The sequence below is a fragment of the Tamandua tetradactyla genome, chromosome 8 (assembly GCF_023851605.1).
Source record: "Tamandua tetradactyla isolate mTamTet1 chromosome 8, mTamTet1.pri, whole genome shotgun sequence".
NCBI classification, from domain to species: Eukaryota; Metazoa; Chordata; class Mammalia; order Pilosa; family Myrmecophagidae; genus Tamandua; species Tamandua tetradactyla.
The window spans coordinates 88,632,374-88,660,304 of record NC_135334.1 but is presented as its reverse complement, the minus strand read 5'-3'; the positions used below and the strand labels follow the sequence as shown (position 1 = coordinate 88,660,304).

At 36.3% G+C, this 27,931-nt stretch overlaps 1 protein-coding gene across 13 annotated transcripts in view; it reads left to right on the top strand.

Moving 5' to 3' along the window:
- The window catches only part of BTBD10 (BTB domain containing 10), a 169,361-nt gene that overhangs the window by 132,257 nt on the left and 9,173 nt on the right, over positions 1 to 27,931 (top strand). For all 13 annotated transcript variants that reach the window (XM_077114053.1, XM_077114047.1, XM_077114041.1 and 10 more), the window contains 2 exons: positions 11,380 to 11,577; positions 14,163 to 14,273. In XM_077114053.1, coding sequence (XP_076970168.1) covers positions 11,380 to 11,577; positions 14,163 to 14,273 — 309 coding nt within the window. The remainder of the gene's footprint in view (positions 1 to 11,379; positions 11,578 to 14,162; positions 14,274 to 27,931) is intronic.

The following is a 27,931-nucleotide window of genomic DNA, read 5'->3' as shown; positions in this document are numbered from 1 at the left end:
TTCTTTTCCCTATATTTTCTTTTGCTTGTAGAATTTCAGATGTCCTATTCTACAGGTCACTAATCCTGTCTTCTACCTCTTGAAATCTAACTTTGTAGGTTGTCATTGTTTATTTCATCTTTTCTACTGTGCCTTTCATTCCCTTAGTTCTGTGATTTGTTTTTTCAGACTTTCGATTTCTTCTTTTTGTTTGTGCCTTGCCTTCTTTATATCCTCCCTCAATTCATTGAATTGATTTTTGATGAGATTTTCCATGTCTGTTCTAACATCCTGAATTAATTGTTTCAACTCCTGTATCTCATTTGAATTGTTGGTTTTGTTCCTTTGACTGAGCTGTATCTTAAATTTCCCTAGTATGATTTGTTATTTTTTGCTGGCATCTAGACATTTAATTTCCTTAATTAATTTATTGTGGAGATTGTTTTCACTTTTTTTACCTAGGATTTTCTTGCTGGATGACCCTATCTGTTCTTTGATGTTCAGTTCAGCTTATTCTTTTTTTTTTTTTTACATTGTCAGGCACCGGGAATTGAACCCGGGTCCTCTGGCATGGCAGGCAAGCATTCTTGCCTGCAGAGCCACCGTGGCCTGCCCCAGTTCAGCTTATTCTAAACTTCTAGCTTAGCTTTTGTTTAACAGATCAGAAATTTTCAGTTCTTGTTTTCTTGTTTCTTTCCCTGCCTGTATGGTGCCCTTTTTTTCCCCCTTAAGGAGGGTCTATTTAGGTATTACAGACCCCAGTCAGATTTTCCCTGACCAAACTGGCCTCCTCTCAGGAGGAGTCACCTGCATCAGTTTTCCCTGAGGGTGAGACCCAGCAGGTTGAAAGACTTCCCTGTGAAGTCTTTAAACTTTTTCCTATCCTGCCCAGCATGTGGCACTTGTCTGCCTGCAGGTCTTATCAGCATAAAGTGATGTGGTGCCTTTAACTTCAGCAGACTCTCCCTGCTAGGAGCGTGGTTGAGATGGAGGAGAGGTTGTAAGCTGGCTTTAATCACTTCAGTTTTCCAGATCCTGGGATCTGAATTCCTTGAGGGAGGAATTCCAACTGAGTTGGGCACAACTCCTTTCCTGGGGAAGGCACAACCTCCAGACAAGCGCACAGACAAGATTAATTTTGCCCTTATCTGGGACATTTGGAGCTTGAGAAGCCTTGCAGTTGTATCCAAAGAGCAGTTAAGCTGTAGAAACACAGCCACAAAAAAAGAAAGGAAAAAAATATCTTTTTCAGAGCAGGACCCCAATTCCTCAGGTTTGCCAATCAAGAGCTTATGTTATTATGTTGTTCTGTGTATCTTCAGGTTCTATGTGTCCCCTCCTTTCCTTCAGGGCCCAGACTATTTCAAGTATTTTGTGCTGTCCGATTCAAAAAAAAAAAAAAAAATCTCTGTTTTTTGTTTTTCGGTTTTTTTCTTTATCCAGCAGCCCTGCCCGCTCTGTGCCGGGGCAAAAAACAGCCACCTCAGCTTTTACATGAATTTCAGTTGATCTGGAGGCCTATTTTTAGTAGTCAGAATTTGTTAATTGACTCCACAATTGAAGCTTGGTTGAGCTCAGACCCTTGCTGTTAGTAAAGTCTCTTCTCTCTTGTCCCCTCTGGGAAGCAACCTGTGGGGGAAGGGCACCAGCCTCTGTGGCTTGGGGGACTCATGGTTTTGGGTAGGATTGCAGTTGGCCCAGCTTGTCCAGACTGGTGTACGCTGTGTGTCCGGTCACTGATGTGACCCCAGCAGTTCTGTACTGTTCCTGGTTATTTACTCGCTGCTCTGGAGGATGAACTATATCCCACCCCTCACTGAGCTGCCATCTTGGACACCTCCATCGTCTGGGAATTTCTTAATCTCTTCCTCAGTTTTGAAAGGCAGTTTTGCTGGATATAAAATTTTTGATTGACAGTTTTTGGTTTTTAGATACTTCAAATGTATCTTCATATTGTCTTCTTCATTCCACGGTTTCAGTTGAGATATCGGCACTTAATCTTGTTGAGGTTTCCTTTTACATGAAATGTTGCTTCTCACTGTTGGCTTTCAGTATTCTCTCTTTATGTTTCACATTTGTCAGTTTGATTATAATATATTATGATGTGGGTCTGTTTGGATTTATACTGTTTGGAGTTCATTGAGCATTTTGAATATGTATATTTGTTACTGCAATGCTTTAACTTTTTTTGGAGCTTTGAGAAAAACGTTTCTGCCGTTTTTGAAAATCTTCTTTGAAAAAAGAAGATTTTTCGAAGCTTCTCTGGGAAATGGAGCTCTGAAGCTTCTCACTGTGATATCTTGATTGGGGTAAGGCTCCAAGACCTTTCTTTTAAACTTTAATAATTTATTTTTTTTTATAAACCCTGTCAGATTTCCCCTTCAACTGTTTCTTCTCTCATTTGTTGTCAGTCTTACTCTCACCTTGAAAGCCCTATCTTTGGCCAAGTGTTGTGACTTGGCTTAACTCCTCCAATAGATCATCTATAAGTTTCTAGTTTTTTTATACGTACCATGTAAGATAATATCCTGATCACTATGGAAGATACAAATAATTCTGAAAACAGCTACTTATTAAAGCTCTTAGATTGATCATTGTCTTCATTTGTGTGTAGGCTTAAGTGATTTCATCCATGAAATGCAAACATTAAGCAGGGTTTAGAGCACTGAATCCCAGCTCTTTGATCAGTATTCTCCCATCACCTCCTCATCCTCAACCTCCCTACTATTACACCATGCTACCTTAGAAAGAAAAGGTGATTATACAGAAAAAAGTCAAAGCAGTATATAAGAATTATTAAATGTTGGTTTGGATATTGTTCTAGTTTGCTAGCTGCCAGAATGCAATATACCAGAAATGGAATGGCTTTTAAAAAGTAGAATTTAATTAGTTGCTAGTTTACAGTTCTAAAGTTGAGAAAATGTCCCAATTAAAACAAGTCTATAGAAATGTCCAATCTTAGGCATCCACGGAAAGAGACCTTGGATCAAGACGGCCGATGAAGTTCAGGGTTTCTCTCTCAAGTAGAAAGGCGCATGGTGAACATAGTCAGGTTTGTCTCTCATCTGGGAAGGCATGTGGCAAACACGGCATCATCTGTTAGCTTTGTCTCCTGGCTTCCTACTTCATGAAGCTCTCTGGGAGGTGTTTTCTTTCTTCATCTCCAAAGCTCGCTGGCTGGTGCACTCTGCTTCTCATGGCTATGTCATTCTCTGCTCTCTCCAAAATGTTTCCTCTCTTATAGGATTCCCATAAACCAATCAAGACCCACCTGAATGGGTGGAGACACGCCTCCACCTAATCCAGTTTAAAAACCACTCTTGATTGAGTCACATCTCCAGAGAGATGATCTAATTATAGTCTCAAGCATACAGTGCTGAATAGGGATTAGAAGAAATGGCTACTTTTACAAAATGGGATTAGGATTAAACCATGGCTTTTCTAGGGTACATACATCCTTTCAAACTAGCACAGATATTAAGTGGTTGAAGAAGTACAGAGGAAGGAAGAGTCATTGTGGGCTAGAAAGATAAGGGAAGAGTTCAGAGGGAATAGGCATTAAAGAATAAATAGGAATGATTTAGAAAGAGAAAAGTAGGGCAGTTATTCTAAGAGTTGAGATTTTTGAAGTAAAGTTGCAAAAGGTATATATTGGAAATAACTGAGTTGGAGTGTAAACTTTATATCAAGAGCAGAAGGAAATGGGAGCAAACCGTTGGGGCAGATTATGGAAGGTCTTTAGTTCCCAAATAAGGTTCTTATTTTTCCATTAAAAGTTTCCTACAGAGGTATGAGGGTAGTTCAGTAGTAGAATTCTCTCATGCCATGTGGGAGACCCAGGTTTGATTCCCGGCCCATGTACTTCCCAAACAAACAAGCAAACAAACAAATGGAAAACCAAACAAAAGCAGAAATTCAACAAATGGTGCTACAATAAGGAAATACTCACATGGAAACAGAATGAAATGTAACGTACCAAAAAAAAGTTTCCTACACTTGATTTATAGTCCCAAACATTACGTAAGCTCAACACTAACTTAGTGCAGTGGTGTCATAACTTTTCAAAGATTGGTATGCTAGAAACTCTGTGAATGGAGAATTTTATTTAAGTTTTTAAAGCACCTACTTTATACATTAGAATAACTACCTTCTTTATGCCCGGTTATGATCTAACTCCTTGAAAATCTGAGGCATTATTAAATCTCTTCCTTAATACCATGTTATTTTTGCCAAACATTTTTTTATGTCTCCATGAAAATATCAGTAGGTGGAACAAACAAGTGGGTAGTTAAACTTTGATACCAGTAGGTAGAACAAACAAGTGGATGGTTGACCCCAAGTCCATTTTTCTATAAATGACATTTAAAAGTTTAAAGTCAAATAGTTGCATAGGAGTGCACAACTGTAAACTTGATCGAAGTTGCTCTTTTTTCATACTTCAAAAAATGTTTCCATGTGAAACCATGAGCATTAATTATTCTAAGTATAGATGTTTAACTTCAAGTTTTGGTCTTTTTATTCATGGAACCATTTTAATTAAACTATATAATTAAATAGTAAATTGAGATGATGCTCAGAATTTCAAAAAATCAGAATTTCTGCAGATGATCTGGAATTTAGTTCTGCATTCCTTTGGACATAGTTTACCTTGTCATCACTATTAAGTCTCTTTTTTGTTTTGGAATTAAAGATAAGTATATTTATGTAAAGTGTATATAATATGATTTCCCTAAACTTTTGGCATTTAAATAATATGTGATTGTTTCCAGATTACTTATAAGTTAATAAAATTTTAAAGATTCTAAAAAATCTTATGAAAAAAAACTATATATAGAATTTGAAGAGATAGAAGTAATCTTGTAAAAGTATAAAAGAATACTGCAGGTATAGATGTGAGTCCCAAAGTGGTTTTTTTCCTGCAAGTATATCCCTTTACTGAATATTTGGAATGGCACTTTACCGTGAAATAACTGTTTGTCAATTAATTTAAAGAAGAAGTATACATATTTGAATGTGGTTAAAAGGGGAAATATTAGGTCATATGTATGTTACTAGAATAAAAAATTTTTTTTAATTCATGGAAGTGCACAATACAAATGGTGAACCCTAAGATAAACCATGGACTATATAGTTAATTGTACATTTATAAAAAATGTGTTTGCATCAGTTGTAACAAATGTACCATTCCAACACAAGGTGTTAATAATAATATGATGAGATGATTTATGGGAACCCTTTATTTTATGTGTGATTTTTCTGTAAATCCACATCTTCTCTAATTAAAAATAAATCATGTTAAGTACTAAGTGGTCCTTGAATAGAGAGTCTGGATTTCTACGACAAGTTACTTAAAACCCTGTTTCTTAGTTTTCTCATCTTTAGAATGGTGACAAATAATATTGCATAGGGTTATTGTAATGATTAAATGACTAGTGCCTGGTACATGGTGTTAAATAAGGGTTTGCTATTAAAAAAATGACAAAATTAGAAAATAAAGGCCAATTAAAAGAAAATTATCAAAGGATCATATTATACATGCCATTTTATAATATTTGCCTTTGGAAATATTTGTGACTAATTACATTAGTAAATAACCCTTTAATAACTTCTTAATAGTTATATAATATTCAGCCATTCTACATATTTTTGATCACTCACTTTATACTAGATTATGGGTATTTAAAAGGGAACCAACAAAGAAGACAAGATCCCTCTTCTCATGATGCTTTCAGGGTAGTGGGAAAGCCAAGTAAATTACAATTTAGTATTAAAGGAAGAATAGGGAACTAAAGAGCATATAAGGGATTGGGGAAGCTTTCTGGAGGAGAGAAAAGTATATTCCAATCAAAAGGAATGTCATGTTCAGCGGGAAGAAAGATTGGAATTGGAGAAACTGACTTGTCAGTCTTCTGTTGTAGAACCTACCATGTGCTGAAGGAAAGCTATGTTAAGTAGTAGCACTCCCTAACTAGGCTATAGATTTCTTCAATATCTGCTTTCTGTTTCCAGATAAGCATTGTAAACCAGAGGCAGTTTTGAGAACCAGGGTGAATTTTGGAATGAGAGCCTGGGGCCAAAGGAAATGAAAAATATAGTGTCCTTAGGTGAAGGTGTGATGGATAATGAAATTTAAAGTCTGAATAAAGCACCAATTGAGAAGGAAGACACTGTCAATTTTGAAAACAATGGGACTACAACCAAAGATTAAAAGGGGAAAGGAAGATCAGAGGCAGATCCTGCTTTTAGAGTTAGTTACATGGAAACAGGGGCTACACTTGTACATTCTTTCTCTCTTTCTCACCTTACATTCAGCCTTGTTCTTTCTCAAAGTGTGGCATTAGACCAGTTTGGAGGTTGAGAACAGAACTATACCTTTTTTACTTTATTGAATAAACAAATTGTTTCATTCTCCTTTGCATTTTTTTAGGATCGTATTCTACTTCTTGTCCCCTTTCTCCATTTATAGTAACACTCAGGCTCATACATGCCCAAATGTGATCTCTGTCCATTTGAGACTTTCCAAAAAAAAAAAAAAAACTCATTAAAATAAAATTGGATTTTCATTGGAATCCTTTGAAGTTAATTTTAGAAGAATTAACATATTTACTGTGTTGACTCTTGCTTCAAATGCTATGTCTTTCCATTTATTCATACTTTTGTTTTATGTCCTCTTTTAGATAGACTTGTATCATTTTCTTCAATATAGTTTCTGCTCTGGTGTTGATTTTATTCTTTGATATTTTGAATTTTTGATATTGTGTATAGAATATGTTTACATTTTCTTACTGCTAGCATACAATAAGAAATTTAGCCACCTCATGGACCCCTGTTTATTTATAATTGTTTCTCAATTGGTTCTCATATATTTCTTTTTTTTTTCTTTTTTTTTTTTTTAATATGGGCAGGCACCGGGAATTGAACCCAGGTCCTCTGGCATGGCAGGCAAGCATTCTTGCCTGCTGAGCCACCGTGGCCCTCTCATATATTTCTTGATAATAATTGACCCTGTTTTCAAATAACACTTTTTGTAGCTTTTCAATGTCATTGAATTGCCCACGAGATTTTGAACACTGTTAAATTTAGTGGTCATTCTAGCATCCCTGTCTTTTAAAGTTTTTACTATTGTCATCCATTTCTTGATTCTCTTCATTTGGATCTTTGCCATCCTTCTATTGGTTCTCTCTGATTATCATCCTTTTACTTGCTCCCTGGTTTCTCATTCCTTTAATGTGATTGTTTCCTACCCATTTTGTCCTTAGCTATCTTCTCTCTAAGAGAATCTGTGTACTTATTGTAAGTGATACCATTCATTTCTGTGGCTTCAGATATTACCAATGTACTGAAGATTCCCAATTCTTTAACTCTCATCTTTCTCCTAAGTATCAGCTGTGTGTTTCTAGTTTATCATTTAACTTGTCCTTTCTTCTTTCCTTCTTAATCAAGCTTTTTGTGAGTTTCAAGCATATAATACATGGAGTGGTGAACAAGACAGATATTGTCCCTACCTTTATAGGGTTTGCAGTCTAGTGGGAAGATATTCAAAACAAGTAATTAAAAGCTGTGAAAAGGCAGTGAAGAAATTAGATGCTATAAGAAATTTATGACAGAGGGACTGTAGAGAATCATTATCTGAGTTAGTGACATTAAAGCTGAGACCTCAGACAGTGGCAAAGAATGGAAATAGCTGACCAGGTAGCAGAAATGGTATTTGCAGAGGATTTTTAGTAGAAAGGAACATGACATGTTTAGGGAACTGAAAGGCAGCGTGTGTGGAGGCTAGAGTAGAAGGACAGAGTAAAAGTAGTGAGGAACAAGACCAGAGAGGTAGGAAGGAAATAAAAAAATTATTCCCTGAGAAAATTTTTAATAACTGTCCACGCGGTACCAAGCTTTGCCCTAAGTTTTGCGTATACAGCATGAGCAAACCAGGTAAAACTTCCTGTTCTAATGGGGCTTAGATTTTATTTAAGAAGACAGACAATAAGCAAGTAAACAAATTAATATATGGTGATGTGTTAGATAGTGATAAGTGCTGAGGAAGAAAAAGGAAGAAAAAGATAAGTAAAGGAAATAGAGAGGCCAGGGAAGCTATCACTGGAATGGAAAATTTCAATGAATTCTAAGCAGAGGTAAACAATGAGTACAAGTGTTGAAGAAGCTTATCTGTCATATTTGAGCACAGCTGGGAGGCCTTATAGTTGAAGTGAGTGAGAATGTCAGTAGTAAAAAATGAAGCCAGAGAGGTAACAGGAGAGCTCGATGATGCAGGGTCACTGGGCCATTGTAAGGCTTTTGGCTTTTACTCTGAGTGAGCTAGGAAGCCACTATAGGGTTTGGAACAGAGGGATGCCATGATCTGTAAGGTCATCATGTTGTACCCTTTCATGGGGGCACTGTTCACACAGAATTCTTTGTAGAGTTATGCAGTGCTATAGTTTTGATCTGACTTTGTTATTGTGTTATAAATGGACTGAAAAGTGAATTAAGGTAGAAGCAAAGAGATCAATTAGAAGCTATTGCAGCAACCCAGCTAAGAGATGGAGGTGGCTTGGATCAGGGTGGAATCTGTGATAAATGGTCAAATTGTGAGTATACTGGAAGGTAAGGTGACAGGATTTTCTTGTTTATTGAATGTGAGGTAGGAGAGAAGAAGACCTTACTGGAAAGGTGGAGTTGCCATTAATTAAAATGAGGGAGACTTTATGGGAACAGAAATTTACAAACTTGATTTCAGACATTTTAAGTTTGAAATACTCTACTCTGTAACATGGAAATGTTAAGTGGGTACATTGGGTGTATGTATCTAAAGCTGAGAAAAGAGATATGGGCTAGATATTAATATGTGGAAGCCAACAGTATGGATAGTGTTTAAAGAAAATATTTTTAAGAAAAGGACTGACCATACACGCTGATCTATAACCACCTTTTTCACATGACAGAGCCTTACAGACCATGTTAAGGATTTTGGTCTTTGATTCTAAGGATAGCTGAAGCCATGAAAGGTATAGCCAAGAGGCAGACTCATAATTAGATCTTCCTGAGACAAAATTGAATTATAGAGAGGCAAAAGCAAATGTTGGGGAAAGGTAATTAGAAGGGTTTTGTGGTAGTTCCAGTTATAGCTAATGATAACTTGGATCAAGATGGAGGTGATGAATATGGAATGTTTTCTGGTGCTATGTAACTTAATAGCATAAATCACAATAATTTTATAATGCTTAATGATTCTATGGGTTAAGAATTTGGCTAAGGTGCGTGAAAAGTGGCTTATTTGTGCTTCACAAAGTCTGGAGCTCTTTCTGTGAAGAATTGAAAGGTTGGGAGTGACTCAAAAAGCTTAGGTTTCTTCCCTTACGTGTCTGGAACCTGGAATGGGAAAACGGTGCTTCCAGTTAGGACCATTGAACAGAGTACCTACATATGAACTGTCCATGGGGTTTGGGTTTCTTTAAACCCGGGGCTGTTGGGGTCAGAGAGGTTCTGTTTGGAGAGCAAGTGTTCTCAGAAACCAAGAGAAATGGTCTCCTGACCTAGTTTCTGAAGACATGCACCATCACCTCTGCCATGCGCCCCTGGTTACAAGCAAGTCAGTGTGACCACTCTAGAGTCAAGGAGAGGGGAATTAGACTACATCTCTCAGGGAGTGGTTGGCAAGGTCATGTTTCAGAAGAACATGTGGCATGGGATGTTTTGTGGCCATCTTTGGAAAATATCATCAGCCAGGGAAGGAAATGGCACAATTCAGTATATGCTTAGGAAGTGGACTTGATAGGACTTGGGGAGTCATTGAATTAGGAGGTAAGGGAGAAATCAGGGAATCATTAATTAATCAACAATTATTTAATAGCATATGCTCTCAGCACTGTTCTGAGATGATTCTGAGAGCTTGTGTGGATAACGATCTCATTTACTGATTTGGAATATACTGCAGAGAGAGGCAGAGATGATCATTTCAATTTTGGTTATATTAGATTGGAGATGCCTGTGAAGTAGCATCCAGATGGAGATTTCTAGAAGGTAACTAGAGATAATGTGTCTATAATATAGAAGACAGAACTAGAAATCAATTTGGGACGTGTCAGCATAGAGTGAGAAAAGAAAAGATTATCTTGAGAAATCCCAGCTAATGAACAGCTAGAGGAGAAAGAGTTGGCACAGTAGACTGAGGAAGACCAGCCAGAGAGGGACAAGGAAAATAGAGAGATTTCTAGGATTCTTAGGAATGAGAGTGTTTCAAGTAGTAATATCAGGTTTACCTGAGAGGTTAAAAACATGTTCATTGTCTTTAACAATATAGAGGTCATTTGGAGACCTTAGCAAGAGCAGTTTGATGGAGTCATGGTAGTGATGACCAGATTGGTTTGGCTGAGAACTTAGAGGAAAGTGTGTTGAGATGGAAAACTTCTAGAAGTTTAGCTCTAAAGGGAGATTTAAAACAAACAAACAAAAAAAGGGTTTGTAGGGAAAAAGTTCCCTCTTGGGAGACTGTGGGTGTGAGTTCTAGTATCCTTCTTCCACACTCTTCACTACTCTCCCATCCCACCCACCCCCCACTCCACCCCCACCCCCCTCTCCACACTGGTTTGCTTCTTTAACTTCTTGCCCCAAGCTAATGTAGTAACAATAGATCCTGAGATTGTAGAACCTTAGGTTGGAAATTAGACATTGCTGTTAAAATAGGAGTAGAAGAAGAAAGGTTCTGTCATTGCAGATGAGTTTGTAGCAGTGTATTTGAGAAGTTGAAGTGATTCATTATGTCTATATTGAAGGACAGTGAAGTGTATTCTATCACCCCTTTCAATTCTAGGATCAAGTCTGCTCTGGAATTCCTGTATCAGATAGTGGTTTGCTTGACCTTTTGCCTTCCTTATCCCAAACCCAGTTGACCCTTCTCTTCTCACTTCTCTTTCTACCCTGAATCTTAATGCTTTTTCAGAATAACTTACTGGAAGAGAGAACATGTGTGAGAGAGAATTGATAGCTATTTTAGTTCATAGAGATTATCTAAAAGGTATCTTATATATTTGTGCATATCGTAATGGCATATATTCATGGAAGACAATATAATAAAAAGTACTCTAAGCTAGGAATGGGGTTCTAATTGTGATTTTGTAAGTTAACTTGTTTTTTTGATCTTAGGCAAATTATTTCAAGATGTGTAAAATGAGGAGACTTGATGGGTACTTTGAATTGTCCTTTCTTGCTATAAGAGTCTACAGTTCTTTAACAACTTTTCCTTAGGAAAAGTTTTGGTGCCTGGAGAGTAGCCAGTATACTATCTGTAAGGGTACTAAAATATGCTGGAGTTTTGTTTGTGCTTTGCTTCTGCTCTTTATTTACCTAACAATCATCTAAAAAAAAAAAAAATCAAAATCAGAATATTTTTGTGTTTCATTTCAGGTGCTTTAATGCATGAGTTATCAAATGATGGTGCTCGTAGACAATTTGAATTTTATCTGGAAGAAATGATCCTCCCTCTTATGGTAGCTAGTGCCCAAAGTGGGGAACGAGAATGCCACATAGTGGTGCTTACAGATGATGATGTTGTTGATTGGGATGAAGAGTACCCACCACAGATGGGAGAAGAATATTCACAAAGTAAGTATTGTGGCATGTTTTCTCTCTCTTGAATCATCATGTATTATCTCTCTTTTATAATATGGTTCAAAGGACAGTTTTTGAAAAAAGAAAGTATATTGAACCCTTACTATATACCAGGGGTTAGCAAACTATAGCCCATGACCAAACCCAACCCACCCAGCCCACCACCTATCTTTGTGAATTAAGTTTTATTTACACACAGCCATACCCATTCATTTGTACTACAGTAGCAGAGTTGAGTAGTTGCAACAGGGACCGAATGACTGGCAAGGACCAAAAATATTTACTGTCTGCCTCTTTATAGAAAAAGTTGGCCCATACCTGCCATACACAGAAATGATTTGCTCTTTGTTGGGTATCTAGATCTCAGTTGATTTTTCCTTTGCATTTAGAAGCTTCCTGGAGAGCTGTACTTATTATGAAAAATGAGCTTTTAAAAATATTTTTGTTTATATATAAAATGAGCTTTTTAACTGATTATTTTCAAATTAACTTCAAGTTCTAAGATACTCCTTTTTAAACACCATATGTATTCCTGGAGGATATAGTGATACTTCAGAAAACTTTGTGGAGCTATAATTCTTTAAGTGTTTCTGTCCTGCACAGCATATCTTAAGCAGTAATGACTAACTTTTTTTCCTATTTCACCTCTAAACTTTTTCTGATTAGAGCCTTTTGTTTTTTTTTGGTTAGAAAATTTATATTGTATTGTTTTTCTTGATAAATCTAATAACAGTATTTTTTATTAGTTGCATATATTGAGAAGATGATCAACATGAAAGAATGATTTGAGGAACTGAGAATAGTAGCCTAGCATCTTGATATCATTTTGTGTTCCAGTGTGTTGAATTAATAAGGATTGAATTTTAAGCAAAAAGTATAGGAAAAAAAAAAGTACAGGAATATTGAAGGGTACCTAGACCTTTGAATTACACTGATTCTTCCACATACCCTTTCTAAAAACAAAGCAAAGCAGATTCCAAATGGTATTCTTTTTGACTTCTAAATAAGATTTTAAAAATATTACTGTAACACAAGTTGTGCTAGAACTTTTCATGGTTTACATTGAGATGTTTTCTTTGCATGATGTACTGAAATTGAGTGTTGTGAATCTTTTGTGGATAGTTGTAGTAACAGATATTTCTGTTACTATAGTCTCAGTCCTAAATTCTTTGCTAACAATGGTTTTCTATAATAATATGTGAAATAAAAAGTTGAACAAAATGTAGGAAAAATTAAAGGTTCTTAAAAATCAAAAAATATGTACTATACTATTTTCTTTTAAGAGGATGGAAAAGCTTACAATTTGTATTTTAGTTTTCGAAAGTTGACTCTAAGAGAGTGGAGCCAACCATAGAACATAGAAATGGCATCATTGTGATATAGAAATTATAACAGAACTGATTTTCCCTTTTCTGTTGTTGAACTTTCCATTTCAAAGTTTTTGCTTTCTTGTTTTTTATCTTAATCTAAACTTTGAAGCTTAAAAGGACTGAAAACATTTTCACTTAATTTGTCTAAATATATTTTATTTTGTGTCAGGATGTTTCAACCTAAACAGGATTCATATGAGAAAATAGAAATAGCCTCTTAAGCCTGATTTTCCTAAAATGTGACATTGTGACACCATCCATTCTGAAACATCAAAAAAATCTTTATCTTAAATATCTTTTATTGATCTTAAGATCTTGAGGATATAATAATAATCACAAATTTGCCCCATGAGTAACATCTGTATACTTATTTTCCTTTTATTGACTCTTATAAACCAGCGTGTTTGGTTTGTGAGTGTTTTTTTCTTTTTTTGAAAAAACCTTTGCAGTTCATCTTTTAAGGGAGATAACTCCACCTGAAAGAGAGAAGGCGAGGAGGGTCCATCAGTCTAACTCCCTGAAGTTCTCAGCACATTTGGAAGACTCAACATGTTGTCAGTGGAATGTCTGTCCTTTGCAAAGCCAGTTTGCTCTAAACAGACTAACCTAGGCAGAACATGCTCGAATCTGCCATTTTTAACATTGGTATTAAGTGGGGCTGTTCGCCTGAATGAAAATCAGTTTGTGGGGTGGGTCTTTGGCCTTTTTGGGGGAGTTATTAATAGTTGCTCATTCCATGTAATGGTAAATGTCTGTTTCGTATTTTTTGACAGGGCAGTTTTTTGTGTTTTGTTTTTTTTTCCCCCTATCTAGACTAGTCCTTTTAGGCATCATGGCAAAGTTCTTTACATTGCCTGCTTGATAATGTGATATTGATACTTTCTTTTGGTTCTCCTATTTGAAGAAACCTTGGGCAGATCCCACTCCTGTAAGTCTATGTGCTGTATCTTTCAGAAGGAGATTCTTCTTATGGATTGGGTTACCTGATTGGTTATCAAAGCTTTTCTTGTTTCAACCTAAGTAGACATTTGCTTATACATTAACTGTACTGAATTGTTCTGTCATGTTGGCTAGTCATTCTTTGGCATCACTGCATCCATTATTTGGGCTTTTAGGACTGTCAGGCCCCTTTGATACCAAGATGAAATTAAGTTCACCTCTGTGTACTTTGATTTTAATAAGAAAATATTTTTGTCTTTTTGTTTGCAGTTATTTATAGCACAAAACTGTATAGATTTTTCAAGTACATTGAAAACCGAGATGTGGCCAAATCGGTTTTGAAGGAAAGGGGTCTTAAGAAGATTAGATTGGGAATAGAAGGTAAGACATCTTCATTATTTTCTATTAGTTTTCTTTTGAAAAATGATTGCTGAATGCTTATGCAGTGGCCCTATAAGTAAGTCACCTTCCTTATCTGAGAAGACAGATGGAAAGCCATTATTAATTATTATTTATTCCATAAGATTCCCTAGCATTGTAGGCATATGCATTTGTCTTTTCTGCCATAGTTTGCCCTAATTTGTTTTTGTTAGAGCCCATGTGGTGTGAGGGTATTCATGTATAGACATTTCCATGGGATTAGCCAGGCTCTTTACCTCGACCTTTAGAATAGGAGCAGTGAGTGCTGAAGTTCCTCAAAGTCCAACAGAACTAAAAACTGCTTTCTGAAAATTCATGTAAAAGTAGTACTAGTAGCTTACTGGTATCTTAAGACATGATAATAGCTTATTTTCAAGTTAAATACAGTTTTCAAAAATTATTTCATCTGGTTTAAATGCATACTTTTTTTAAATGATTTTTTTTGGGGGGTGGGGATGGTACATGGTCTGGGAATCGAATCCATGTCTCCCACATGACAGGTGAGCATTCTACCGCTGAACCACCTGTGCATCCCCTAAATGCATACATTTTTATGTTGCTTTTTACTCTACAGGTTAAATGAAGTTTTCTATATGCCATGTCAGATGCATATTTTATTTTAAAATGTCCCTTCTAAGAACAAAGTGTCTTTGCTGGTATAATATGACAGTGTAAAGAGTCCAAGATGAGGAGCCACATTACTTGCATTCAAATCCTAGTTCTCTGACTTTACACCTCTATGACCTTGGCACTTAACCTCCCTCTGCTTCAATAGGAACATCATGGTACCTACTTTATTGGGTTATTATGAGAACAGACTGAGCTAATATGTTAAAAACAGAACAAAACCTGCCACATAGTTAAGTGCTCATTATGTTGTTATGGTGATAAGGAAGACAGTGGTTTTGTCAGTGATCTAACTGAGTTGCTATTAATCACAGTAATGGACTGCTAACAGTGCTAACAGAATGACCAGAAAGTGGTCTTTGCAGGAATGGGAGGAAATTTGGGGATTAAAAAGGAGTGGAATTGGTAACACATTAGATTCGCCAGGTGTGCCCTAGTCTGTCTCCTTACAAATAGTGGGGTTTTTTTTGCTTGATTGCCGAGCTAGAGAGGAGGCAGCAGCTGGGAGCTACTGTAGATTGAGAGACTGGGGAAGGCAAGGCTTCTTTGAGGAGGATACCTTTAAGCTGAAGACTGATGACAGAGGGTTCAAGGCAGAGAAAACAACAGATACAAAAAGTAATTGAGGTAGGAATAAGCTTAGTGTATTTTAAGTATAGAAAGCAGAAATATGGCTGGTATAGTGATTGAAGAGATTTGAAGAGATATAGTTGACTTGAAAGATGATTAGGAAAGGTAAGGTAGGATCAGAAGACACAGGGTCTTAAAATGTCATGGTAAGGTGTTTCGTAGCCAAGTGTCTTTAGACAAGTCTCTCAGCATTTCTGAGCGTCAGTTTCCTTATCTGTAGGTGGATATAATGCATTTTATGTCTTGGAAGATGGTTGTGATGATCAAATGAGGTTTCCTGAAAATGATCTTCCTACCCTACTTTCTCTTTCTCTGCTTGGCTACTACTATTCATCCTTCAAATCCTTTTTGAAACTTTCTTGGAGGCCTCTATGAAGTTGGTCCTTATATACAGTTGCAACTTACTCTGTGATACTTCGGTTTGTCCAGTCATGGACTTTGAGCTCCTTGAACAAGTCAAGGAGTATGTTGTATATCTTAACATGTGGCCTAAGGTTTTCAAATAGTGAAATTAGTTATGGAAAAACTACATGTTAATTAGTTATTGAAATGTGAGGACTTTTTTCTGTATCATGAGGAAATAACAGAATTTATTGTGTATTTACTATGTTCTAAGCTTTGAGCTAAATTCTTGAATGAACTTTATGTAGCCATAAGGGCCTGGTGATGGATATTATTTATTAACTCCATTTAAAAAATTCATTTAAAATTATGCATATCATGATATTGTACTTCTAAATATTTTAATATGCCTCTTTTTAAAAATATTTTTATTGCTAAAACAACATACAAAGTATGTTATATTATACAATTAAAAAGTTAAAAAAATAACAACAGCAACATACAAACACAACTATTCGTAACAGGCAAACATTTCACACATGGTATATACTCATTGACTCACAATATCTTCACGTAGTTGTGTATTCATCACCATGATCATTTTTTTAGAACTTTTGCAATCTCTCCAGAAAAAGAAATAAAAAGAAAAAAGAAAAAAACTCATACATACCATACCCTTACCCCCTCCCTCTCATTGACCACTCGTATTTTCATCTACCCAATTTATTTTCACCTTTGTTCCCCTATTATTTGTTTATTTTTATCCATATTTAAATAAAATTTATAGACAACGCACAGACATACCTTCTTGACATGCAAATATTCTTGACGTGGTTAAAATCAGTGGCTCACAGTATCATCACATAGTTGTGTATTCATCACCATGATAGTTTTTTTGAACATTTGCATCTCTTCGGCAAAAGAAAGAAAAAAGAAAAAATACATGCTATACCCTTACCACACCCTTTCATTGACCACTGATAGTATGTCAGTCTACTCAATGTATTTTAGCCTTTGTTCCCCCTATTATTAGTTTATTTTTTATCCATATTTTTAAATCATCTGTCCATACCAAAATAAAAGGAGCATCAGACAGAAGGTTTTCCCAATCAATCACATTGCAAAAGCTGTAATGTGCCTCTTTTAAAAAAAATGTTTTTCCCCAGCAATATTAAAAATAATTCCTTAATGTCATCTAGCATCAGTCTACCTTAAAATCTTCTCCATGTTCATCAAAAATGTCCTTTATACCTGGTCTGTCCAAATCAGGATCTAGTCCAGGACCTTGGCATTTTACTAGTCACTATGCTAAGTCTCCCATCTCTAGAACAGTTTCTTATTTATGACCCTGCCCTATTTAAAAATCTATGCAAGTTTTCCTGTAGAAATTCCCACTTCTGGATTTGCCCAATTATTCCTCTCTTTTCTGTAATTTCTATAATTTGTTAGATTTAAAGGCTTAATTAGATTAAAGTTAAGTGTTTTCAGCAAGAATATATCTAGATGATGTGCATTTCATATTGCATCCCATCAAGATACACCTTGTTGCTACAGAAGTAGCAATATAAAGATTCTCCGTTGAGAGGCGACAGCCTGATCCCACCTTTGTGGGATTAAGTTGCTCCTTAGTGTAATATTATGTTGACACTTTTAAAATGTTCAGTTACTCATCAACCTTCACCTAGTGGGTTTAAATATCAGTTGATAATCATTACCTAAATCATTATTATTATTAGGAATTGCGAAGTAATCATTTTCTTTTTTTTCTTTTTTTAATGTGTGTGCCATAAACCCCTTCTCCGAATAATGTTCTTAAATGTATAAAATAAAATATATATGATGGCAAAGGAACGAAATTATAATGAGAGGCAATTATAAAAAATTTTAAAACTATATTTGGGTATAATAATATATGTGCTTTTTCATAAATGTAATACAATAATAACGATCTCATCATTTTGACTTAATGATATGAATGTGAAAGCTAATTTGAGGTATCTAACAATTGTAATGTGGTATGAAAATATCTGTGATTAGTATTAGTGAGAAAGTTTCGGGTAGTGCTAATGTTACTGTGGGTTGTTGCCAACATCTATACATTCATAATGGAAGGAAATGCTCTATTTCAGTGAAAGTAAAGAAGTAATTTCACCCCTTCAATCTTATGGATGATTGGTCTAGGGAGAGAGAGTAGAATGCAAAGTGAGAAAAGGATTAGGATTGTGTTTTGAACTCCAGCATTTAAAAATCAGGTAACGGAGGTTGAACCAGTAAAGGAAACTGAGAGGGAATAGCCAGTGAGGGAGGAGAGAAAAACAGAAGTAGTGTTATAGATGCCAAGGAAAGACGATGCTTTAGGAAGGACGTTATAATCAATACTAGAAATCAGATAAGGATTGGAAAATTTGTTTTGGATTTAACAACATGGAGGTCATCTTTTGTTTTTAAAAAATTTTTTTTTCAAACGAACATTCCCCCTTCCCTCATGCTCCTAATTCTCTTTCCTCCACTTCCCTGGTAACCTCCAATCTGCTTTCTATCCCTGTGGATTTGTTAATTTCTAGACATCTCTATAAGTGATAATATATAAGTTTTGTCTTTATGTGTTTTCCTTATTTCACTGAGCATAATGTGTTTAAGGTTTTTCCATGCTGTTACATGCCTCATAACTACATTTATTCTTATGGCTCAGTAATACTCCATGGTGTCTGTGTATCTGTGTGTATCACATTTTGTTTATCTCTTCATTTGTTGATGGACGCTTGGGTTGTTCCAGCTTTTGGCTATTGTGAATAACGCTTCTACAAAAACTGGTAATCAAGTATCTGTGGCCTTGTTTTCACTCTCTTTGGGTATATAGCTAGAAGTGGGTTCCTGGGTCATATGCTAATTCTGTATTTTAACTTTTTCAGTAACTGTCATATTGCTTTCCAGAGTAGCTACACCATTTTACATTTCTACCAACAGTACACTAGAGTTTTAATTTCTCCACATCCTCTCCAACCCCTGTTATTTTTCTTTTTTTAAGTAATGGCCATCCTTTCTTAAGGGTGCAAGGGTAGTTCAGTGGTAGAATTCTCACCTGCTGTGCTGGAGATCCAGGTTCCCAGCCTATACACTAACCCTGCCGCCCCCCAAAAATCAACAAGCGGTACTGCAGTAACGGGATAATCACATGGAAAAAGTGAAATGCGACCCCCACCGTACAAAAAAAAAAGCCCTGCTCCTGTATGTGAAGTGGTATCTCATTTTGGTATTAATTTGTATTTCCCTAATGGCTAATGACATCTTTTCATGTGTTTATTAGGGATTTGTATATCTTCTTTGGAGAAATAGCTATTCAAGTCTTTGCCCATTTTTTAAATTGTTTTTTTCTTTTTTGTTGTTTCATTATAAAAATTCTTTATATACTCTGGATATTAAACCCTTATCTAACATATGGCTTTAAACTATTTTCTCCCACTTTATAGATTGCCTTTCCACTTCCCTTATACTTTCCTTTGATGCACAAAAGCTTTTAATTTTGATGAAATCAAATTTATATTGTTTACTGTGTTGCTTGGTGTCATATCTAAGGACTCACTGCTGAATCCCACATCATGAAGATTTGCCCCTATATTATCTTCAGTGAATTTTATATTTAGGCCCTTGATTCATTTTGAACTGATTTTTGTATATGGTGTAATATAGAAGTCACAGTTCATTCTTCTGCATGTGGATACCAATTTTCCCAACACCATTTGTTAAAAAGACTGTCCTTTCCCACTATGTATACTTAGCATACTTTTCAAAAATCATATGGCCGTAGGTGTGTAGGTCTATTTCAGGACTGATATATTTTGTTAGTGTTTGTGCCACTGCCGTGCTGTGTTGATTACCCATATTTTGTAATACGATTAAAAACTGGGAAGTGTATCCTCCAACCCTTTTCTTCTTTTTATGAATTTGAGAATTGTTTTTTCCATTTCTTCAAAAAGCCTGCTGGAGTTTTAATAGGGATTGTATTGAATTTGTATATTGCCTTGGGTAATATTGACATACTAACCATCTTAACTCTTCTAATTCATGTACATGGGATGTCTTGCCATTTATGTATGTCGTCTTTAATTTCTTTCAGCAGTGTTATGTTGATTTCTTTTGTTTTAGTTTCCTAGGCTGCTCAAGCAAATACCATGAAATTGGTCAGCTTAAACAATGGGAATTTATTTACTCAGTTTGAGGCTAAGAAAATGTCCAGATCAGGGCATCATCAAAGTGATGCTTTCTTTCTGCAGACTGTGGCATTCTAGGGCTGGCTGCCGGCAATCTTTTGACTCTTCTGTCGCACAACATGGCACATGGCAGCTTTTCTTGGTCTCTCCCTTCTCTTTTGGATCTCTTTTGCTGTAACTCCTTCCTTCCTGTGGCTTTCTCTCTGTCTGAATTTCATTTTCTTATAAAGGACTCCAGTAACAGGATTAAGACCCACCCTGATTGAGGTGGGACACACCTTAACTCAAGTAACCTAATCAAAAGGTTCTAGTTAAAGTGGGTTTACACCAATAGGAATGGATTAGATTTAAGAACGTGTTTTTCTGGGGTACATACAGCTTTAAGCCACTGCATCAGTGTACAAGTCTTTTGTATCCCTAGTTAATTTTTTCTCTAGATATTTTATTCTTTTTATGGTATTATAAATGGAATTATTTTCTTAATTTTCTGTTTGGATTGATCATTGCTGGTGTATAGGAATACACTTTTAAATGCAATTTTGTTAAGCTATATTCACAATATAGCGTAGAAACCATCCGAAGTATACAATCACTGGTTCACAGTATCATCACATAGATGTGCATACAGCCCCATTATCAAATTTAGGACATTTTCATTACTCCAGAAAAGAAATAAAAAGAAAAAAGAAAACTCTAATCCCCCCATATTCTTTATCTCCCCACAGTATTGACCCAAAACATTGGTATGATACATTTGTTACTGTTGATGAAGGAGTATTAAAATAATTATTGTTAACTATAGTTGATATTTTGCGATAGGTATGCTTTCCCCATTACCTCTCTATTATTAACTCCTTGAAAAAGGGTTGTACATCTGCTCTAATTGATGAAAGAACTTTTTGATATTTATATAGTTAATCGTGGGCATTGTCCACCACAAGATCCATTGTGTTATACAGTCCCATGTTTTAACCTCCTTCTGGTGACATACATGACTCTAAGGTCACCTTTCTACCACACTCACACACGAGTGAACACTGTTAATTGTTCTCATAATAGCATGCTGCCGTCACCTCTGTCTATTTCCAGACATTTAAGTTCTCCCTAGTTAAACATTAAGCAACTGTTCCCCATTCTGTTGCCTTATTGTCTATCCTGGTAACCTATATTCTAGATTTTATGCCTATGAGTTTATATATTATAATTAGTTCTTATCAGTGAGATCATAAAATATTTATCTTTTTGTGTCTGACTTATTTCACTTAATATAATATCCTCACGGTTCATCCATGTTGTCACATGCTTCAGGACTTCATTTCTTCTTACTGCTGAATATTCCACCATATATATGTATACCACATTTTATTTATCCATTCATCTGTTGATGGACACTTAGGTTGTTTCCATCTTTTGGCAATTGTGACTAATGCCTCAGTGAAAATTGGTGTACAAATGTCTATTTGTGTCTCTGCTTTCAGATCTTCTGGGTATATCCCAAGTAATGGGATTGCTGGGTCGTAAGGCAGTTCTACATGCTTCCTGAGGCGTTGCCAAAACATCCTCCTCAGCAACTGTATCATTTTACATTCCCACCAGCAGTGAATAAGTGTTCCAGTTTTTCCACATACTCTCTCAACACTTGCACTTGCCCATTTGTTTAATAGTGGCAATTCTAGTAGGTGTCAGATGATACCTCATTGTGGTTTTGATTTGCATTTCCCTAATAGTTAGTAAAGGTGTGCCTCTTAGCCATCTGTATTTTGTCTTTGGAGAAATGTCCATTCATAGCCTTTCCCCATTTTTAATTTGTCTTTTTATTGTTGAGCTGTAGGATTTCTTTATATATACTGGATATCAAACCATTATCAGGAGGGGTGGGGCAAGATGGTGAGATAGTGAGGTTTGGAATTTAGTTTGTCCTCCAGAGCAGCTAGTAAGTAGCCAGAAACTGTATGAAACAACTATTGGGAGGACATCAGTGATCGAGCACATGGTCTGGAACAGGTGGAATGGCTGAGATCGCACATAGGACTATAAGTCTTGCAAGTCACAGAGGCCAGCACCCCTCCCCTATGGGCATGGCAGGCTGGTTCCCTGAGGGGAACGGAAACAGACTTTACTGGCAAGCAAGGAAGTTAGCTCAACCAAGCTCCATTTGCAGAATTAACAAATTCTGACTGCTGAAAACAGGCCCCAAGCACAGATAAACTTGACATAAGCACTAAAGGAAACAGGAGTTTTTACCCTGAAAGAGAGGGGGCAAGGCTGTCAGAAAAAAAAAAAAGTGGCTTTTAGAGTTGGACAGCATAAAATCCTGGAAAAGGGCTGGACCCCAAGAAAAGGGGGCATATAGAGCCTGAGGACACTTGGAGCCACATACCAACTCCAGCTCTTGATTGGCAAACCCAGGGAGCTGGGGTCTAGCTCTGAAAGGATTTTTTTTTTTTTAACTTCTTAACAGCTCATTAGATAGAACTGGGTGCACTCTTAGGCTTCAGCACTGCCCAGGTCAAGGGCAGAATTAAGGCATGTCTGAGAGACAAAGGAAATAGGTGAATGAGGATAATTCCCTAAAGGGTGTATCTTTCCCAAGAAAAGGTGGGCAGGGCCCAACTCAAGTGGCAGCCCTCCTTCTGGGAATTTGGGCCCCAGGGGCTAGAAAACTGAAGTAACCTAATCCTGCCTTCACCCTCCACCTCTGTATCACTCACACCACTGACAGGGAGAGGATGCTGAAATTAAACGCATCACTTTATGCTGGTGGGAAGCTGCAGACATGATGGGCAGGACTAGAAAAGCACAGTCTAGAGGCTTCATAGGAAAGTCTGACAACCTGCTGGGTATCACCCACAGGGAAACTTGGTATTGGTTACTCTCTCCTCCTGAGATGTGGGCCTGTCTGGTCTTGGAAAATCTGACAGGGATTGATCATATCTGAGGAGACCTTTCTCAATAAAATGTTCCATATAGGCAGAGCAAGAAATGGGAAAGCAAGAGCTGAACTTCTGATCAGTTAAACAGAACCTATGCTAGAGTTAAGCAGAAATTATGCTAGAAAGGAGAACAAAGCCATCCAAAAAGGAAAACCTAGGTAAAAAAGTGAAAGTGACCTCCAGAATAAACTAATTAAGGAAATCAAATGCCTAGACACCAGCAAAAAATAAGTCATACTAGGAAAATTGAAGATATGGCCCAATCAGAGGAACAAACCAACATTTCAAATGAGATAAAGGCATTGAAACAATTAATCAGGATGTTTGAACAGACATGCAAAATCTCATCAAAAATCAGATCAACAAGTTGAGGGAAGGTGTGGCAAAAGAGATGAAGGACATAAAAGAAGACAGTAGGCAAGCATAAAGAAGAACTAGAGAGTTTTAAAAAAGAAATTACTGAAATTATGGGAACAAAAGACACAATAGAAGAGATGAAAAAAAGAGTGCAGACTACAGCACTGGATTTGAAGAGGCAGAAGAAGGAATTTGTGAACTAGAGGACAGGACATCTAAAATCCTATAGTTAAAAGAAAAGATAGGGAAAAGAATGGAAAAATATGAGCAGGGTCTCAGGGAATTGAGTGATAATATGAAGTGCCCGAATATATGGGTGTCCTAGAAGAAGAGAAGGGAAAAGGAACAGAAAGACTATTGTAGGAAATACTCACTGAACATTTCGCATCTCTTGTGAAAGACATAAAATTACAGATCCAAGAAGTACAGCATGCCCCACACAGAATAGATCCTATAGACCTACTCAAAGACACTTACTAAAGAGATTGTCCAATGTCAAAGATGAGGAGAGAATTTTTAAAGCAGCAAGAGAAAAGCAATCCACCGCATACAAGGGGAGCTTGATAAAACTATATGTGGATTTCTCAGCAGAAACCATGGAGGCAAGAATATAGTGGTACAAAATATTTAAGGTTCTGAAAGAGAAAAATGGTCAATCAAGAATTCTATACCAAGCAAAACTGTCCTTCAGAAACAAGGGGAGGTTAAAATACTTTCAGACAGTATTCTCTGAGAGAATTTGTGACTAAGAGACCAGTTCTATAAGGAATACTAAAGGGAACACTATAGGCAAATAGGAAAAGACAGGAAAGAGAGGTCTGGAAAAGAGTGTAGAAATAAAGACTACCAGTAAGAGTGAAAAGAGAAAAAGAAATACATATGGCATATAAAATCTAAAAGACAAAATGGTAGAAGTACAGCCTTTACAATGATTACCTTAAATGTAATGGATTAAACTCTCCAATCAAAAGGCATAAACTGGCAGAATGGATTAAAGACTAGGACCCATCCATATGTTGTGTAAAAGAGAGTCACTTTAGACCCATGGACAAAACAGATTGAAAATGAAAGATATTTCACGCAAACAACAACCAGAAAAGAGCAGGGGTAGCTGTACTATTATCAGACATATTAGACTTCAAATGTAAATCAATTCAAAGAGGTAAAGAAGGACACTATCTATTAATAAAAAGAACAGTTCAGCAGAAAGACATAACCATCATAAATATTTATGCACCGAGCCGGAGTTCTCCAAGATACATGAGGCAAACACTGAACACTAAAGGGAGAAGTAGACACCTCTGCAATAATAGTTGGTGACTTTAATTCCCCACTCTTATCAGTGGATAGAACATCTAGAAAGGGGATCAACAAGGAAACAGATTTTGAATAATAAGATAAATGAACTAGACTTAACAGACATTTATAGAACATTGCACCCACAACAGCAGGATACACATTTTTCTCAAGTACTCATGGGTCATTCTCAGGGATAGACCATATGTTGGGTCACAAAGCAAGTCTCAGTAAATTTAAAAGCATTGAAATTATACAAAATCCTTTCTCAGCTCATAATGGATTGAATTTGGAAATCAATAACAGGCAGAGATCCAGAAAATTCACAATTTATGAAGACTAAAACAGCACACTGTTAAACAGTGGGTCAGGAAGAAATTACAAGAGAAATCAGTAAATATCTTGAGGCAAATGAAAATTAAAATACAACATCTCAAAATCTGTGGAATGCAGCAGAGGTGGTGTGAAGAGGGAAATTTATTGCACTAAATGCTTATATTAAGAAAGAAGAAGGGAGGGCAGGTGCTGGTAACCCAGTGACAGCGTTCTCGCCTGCCATGCTGAAGAAAAGAGTTCGATTCTCGGTGCCTGCCCATGCAAAAAAAAAAAGGAACAAAAATCAAAGAATTAACTGTTCGCATGTAAGAACTAGAGAAAGAACAGCAAACTAACCCCAAAGCAAGCAAAAGGAAAGAAATTACAAAGATTAGAGTAGACATAAATGAAATTGAGAATATGAAAACAATTGAGAAAATCAACAAAACCAAAAGTTGGTTCATTGAGAAAATCAATAAAATCAGTGGACCTTTAGTTAGGCTTACGAAAAAAGAGAGGGGGAGAAGATGCAAGTAAATAAAATCAGAAATGGAAGAGGGAACATAACCAATGACCCCACAGAAATACAGGAGGTAATGAGAGGATACTATGAGCAACTTTATGCTGATAAACGAGACAACATAAATGAAAGGGACAACTTCCTAGAAAGGCACAAACAACCAGCATTGACTTGAGAATAAATAGATGACCTCAACAAAGCAATCACAAGTAAAGAGATTAACTCAGTCATCAAGAAACTCCCACAAAAGAAATGTCCAGGACCAGATGGATTCACATGTGAATTCTACCGAGCATTCAAGAAAGAATTAGTACCGTTCCTGCTCACACTCTTCAAAAAAAAATTGAAGAAGGAAAGCTATCTAGTTCATTCTGTGAAGCAAACATCACCCTAATACCAAAGCCTGAAAAAGATGCAAGAAAAGAAAATTACAGACCAATCTCTTTAATGAATATAGATGCAAAAATCCTCCCAAAACACTTGCAAATCAGATCCAGCAGCACATTAAAATAATTATACATCATGACCAAGTAGTATTTATTCTTGGTTGGTTCAACACAAGAAAATCAATTTTTGTAATATACCATATCAATAAATCAAAGCAGAAAAAGCGCATGATCATCTTGAGTGATGCAGAAATGTCATTTAACAAAATTCAACATCCTTTCTTGATGAAAATAATTCAAAAGATAGGAATTAAAGGGAACTTGCTCAACATGATTAAGGGAGTATATGAAAAATCCACAGCTAATATCATCCTCTATGGGGAAAGACTGAGAGTTTTCCTTCTAAGATCAGGAACAAAACAAGGATGCCCATTGTCACCACTGCTATTCAGCATTGTTCTGTATGTTCTAGCCAGAATATTTAGACAAGAAAAGAAATAAAAGGCATCCAAGCTGGAAATGTAGAAGTATAACTCTCACTGTTTGCAGATGACATGATACTTAAATTAGTTAGGGTTCTCTAGAGAAACAGAATCAACAGGGAACACTCAAAAATATAAAATTTATAAAAGTGTCTCACATGACCACAGGAACACAGATTCCAAAATCTGCAGGGCAGGCTGTGAAGCCGACAATTCCAGTGGAAGGTCTGGACGAACTCCACAAGAGAGGCTCACCAGCCGGAGCAGGAATAGAGCCTGTCTCTTCTGAACCCTCCTTAAAAGGCTTCCTGTGATTAGATTAAACATCACTCATTGCAGAAGACACTCCCCTTTGGCTGATTACAAATAATCAGCTGTAGCTGCAGCTGGCGTGATCATGATCTAATTCTATGAAATGTCCTCATTACAACAGACAGGCCAGTACTTGCCCAACCAGACAAACAGGTACCAGAACTTGGCCAAGTTGACACATGAACCTGACCATGACAATCCTGTATGCAGAAAATCCCCAAATATCTACAGCAAAGCTACTAGAGCTAATAAATGAGTACAGTGAAGTGGCAGGGTACAAGATCAACACCCAAAAATCAGTAGTGGTTTGATAACTAGTAATGAACAGTCAGAGGGAGAAATCAAGAAAAAACTTCCATTTAGAATAGCAATCAAAAAACCCCCAAATATTTAGGTATACAAATAACTAAAGACACAAAAGACCTATACACAGAGAACTACAAGAACTTGCTAGAAGAAATCATGGAAGACTTAAATAAATGGAAGAGTAGACCATGTTCATGGATCAGTAGACTATATATAGTTAAAAAGTCAATTCTACCCAAACTGATTTATCGATTTAGTGCAATGTCAAATCAAATCCCAACAACTTACTTTGCAGAAATAGATAAACCAATAACCAAATTTATTTGGAAGCCTAGAGTGCCCCAAAAAGCTAAAAATATCTTGAGAAAGAAAAATGAAGTGGAACATCTCATACTGCCTGACTTTAAAGCATATTACAAAGCTACAGTGGTCAAAACAGCATGGTACTGGATTAAAGATAGATATCCTGACCAGTGGAATCAAATTGAGTGTTCAGAAATAGAATGTCTCATCTACAGCCAATTGCATTTTTTCTTTTTTTTTAAAGTTATTTATTAATTAAAAAAATTTAACATTTCATTCCCTGAACCTTCAGATATTTATGTAACATCTGAGACTCAGAGTTAGAGCTCTGAAGCTATGAAAGTCAGCATTACCCCATACAGCAACTGTTAAAGAAGTTGAAAAAATTGATCAGACTTTGACAGAAGCTGATCTGAATAGGATGAGGTAAATCAGAATACAGGGTAAAGTATGATATGGTTCATATTTTAAAACTTTGACTTCTGTGTGAGACCAAAGAAAGAGATGTTTGTTTCAAAATTTATATTTTGGGCAGTGCATTATTTAATTTAACTTGCATGGTCAGTTTATTCAAACACCATATTACATGGACTATTGAA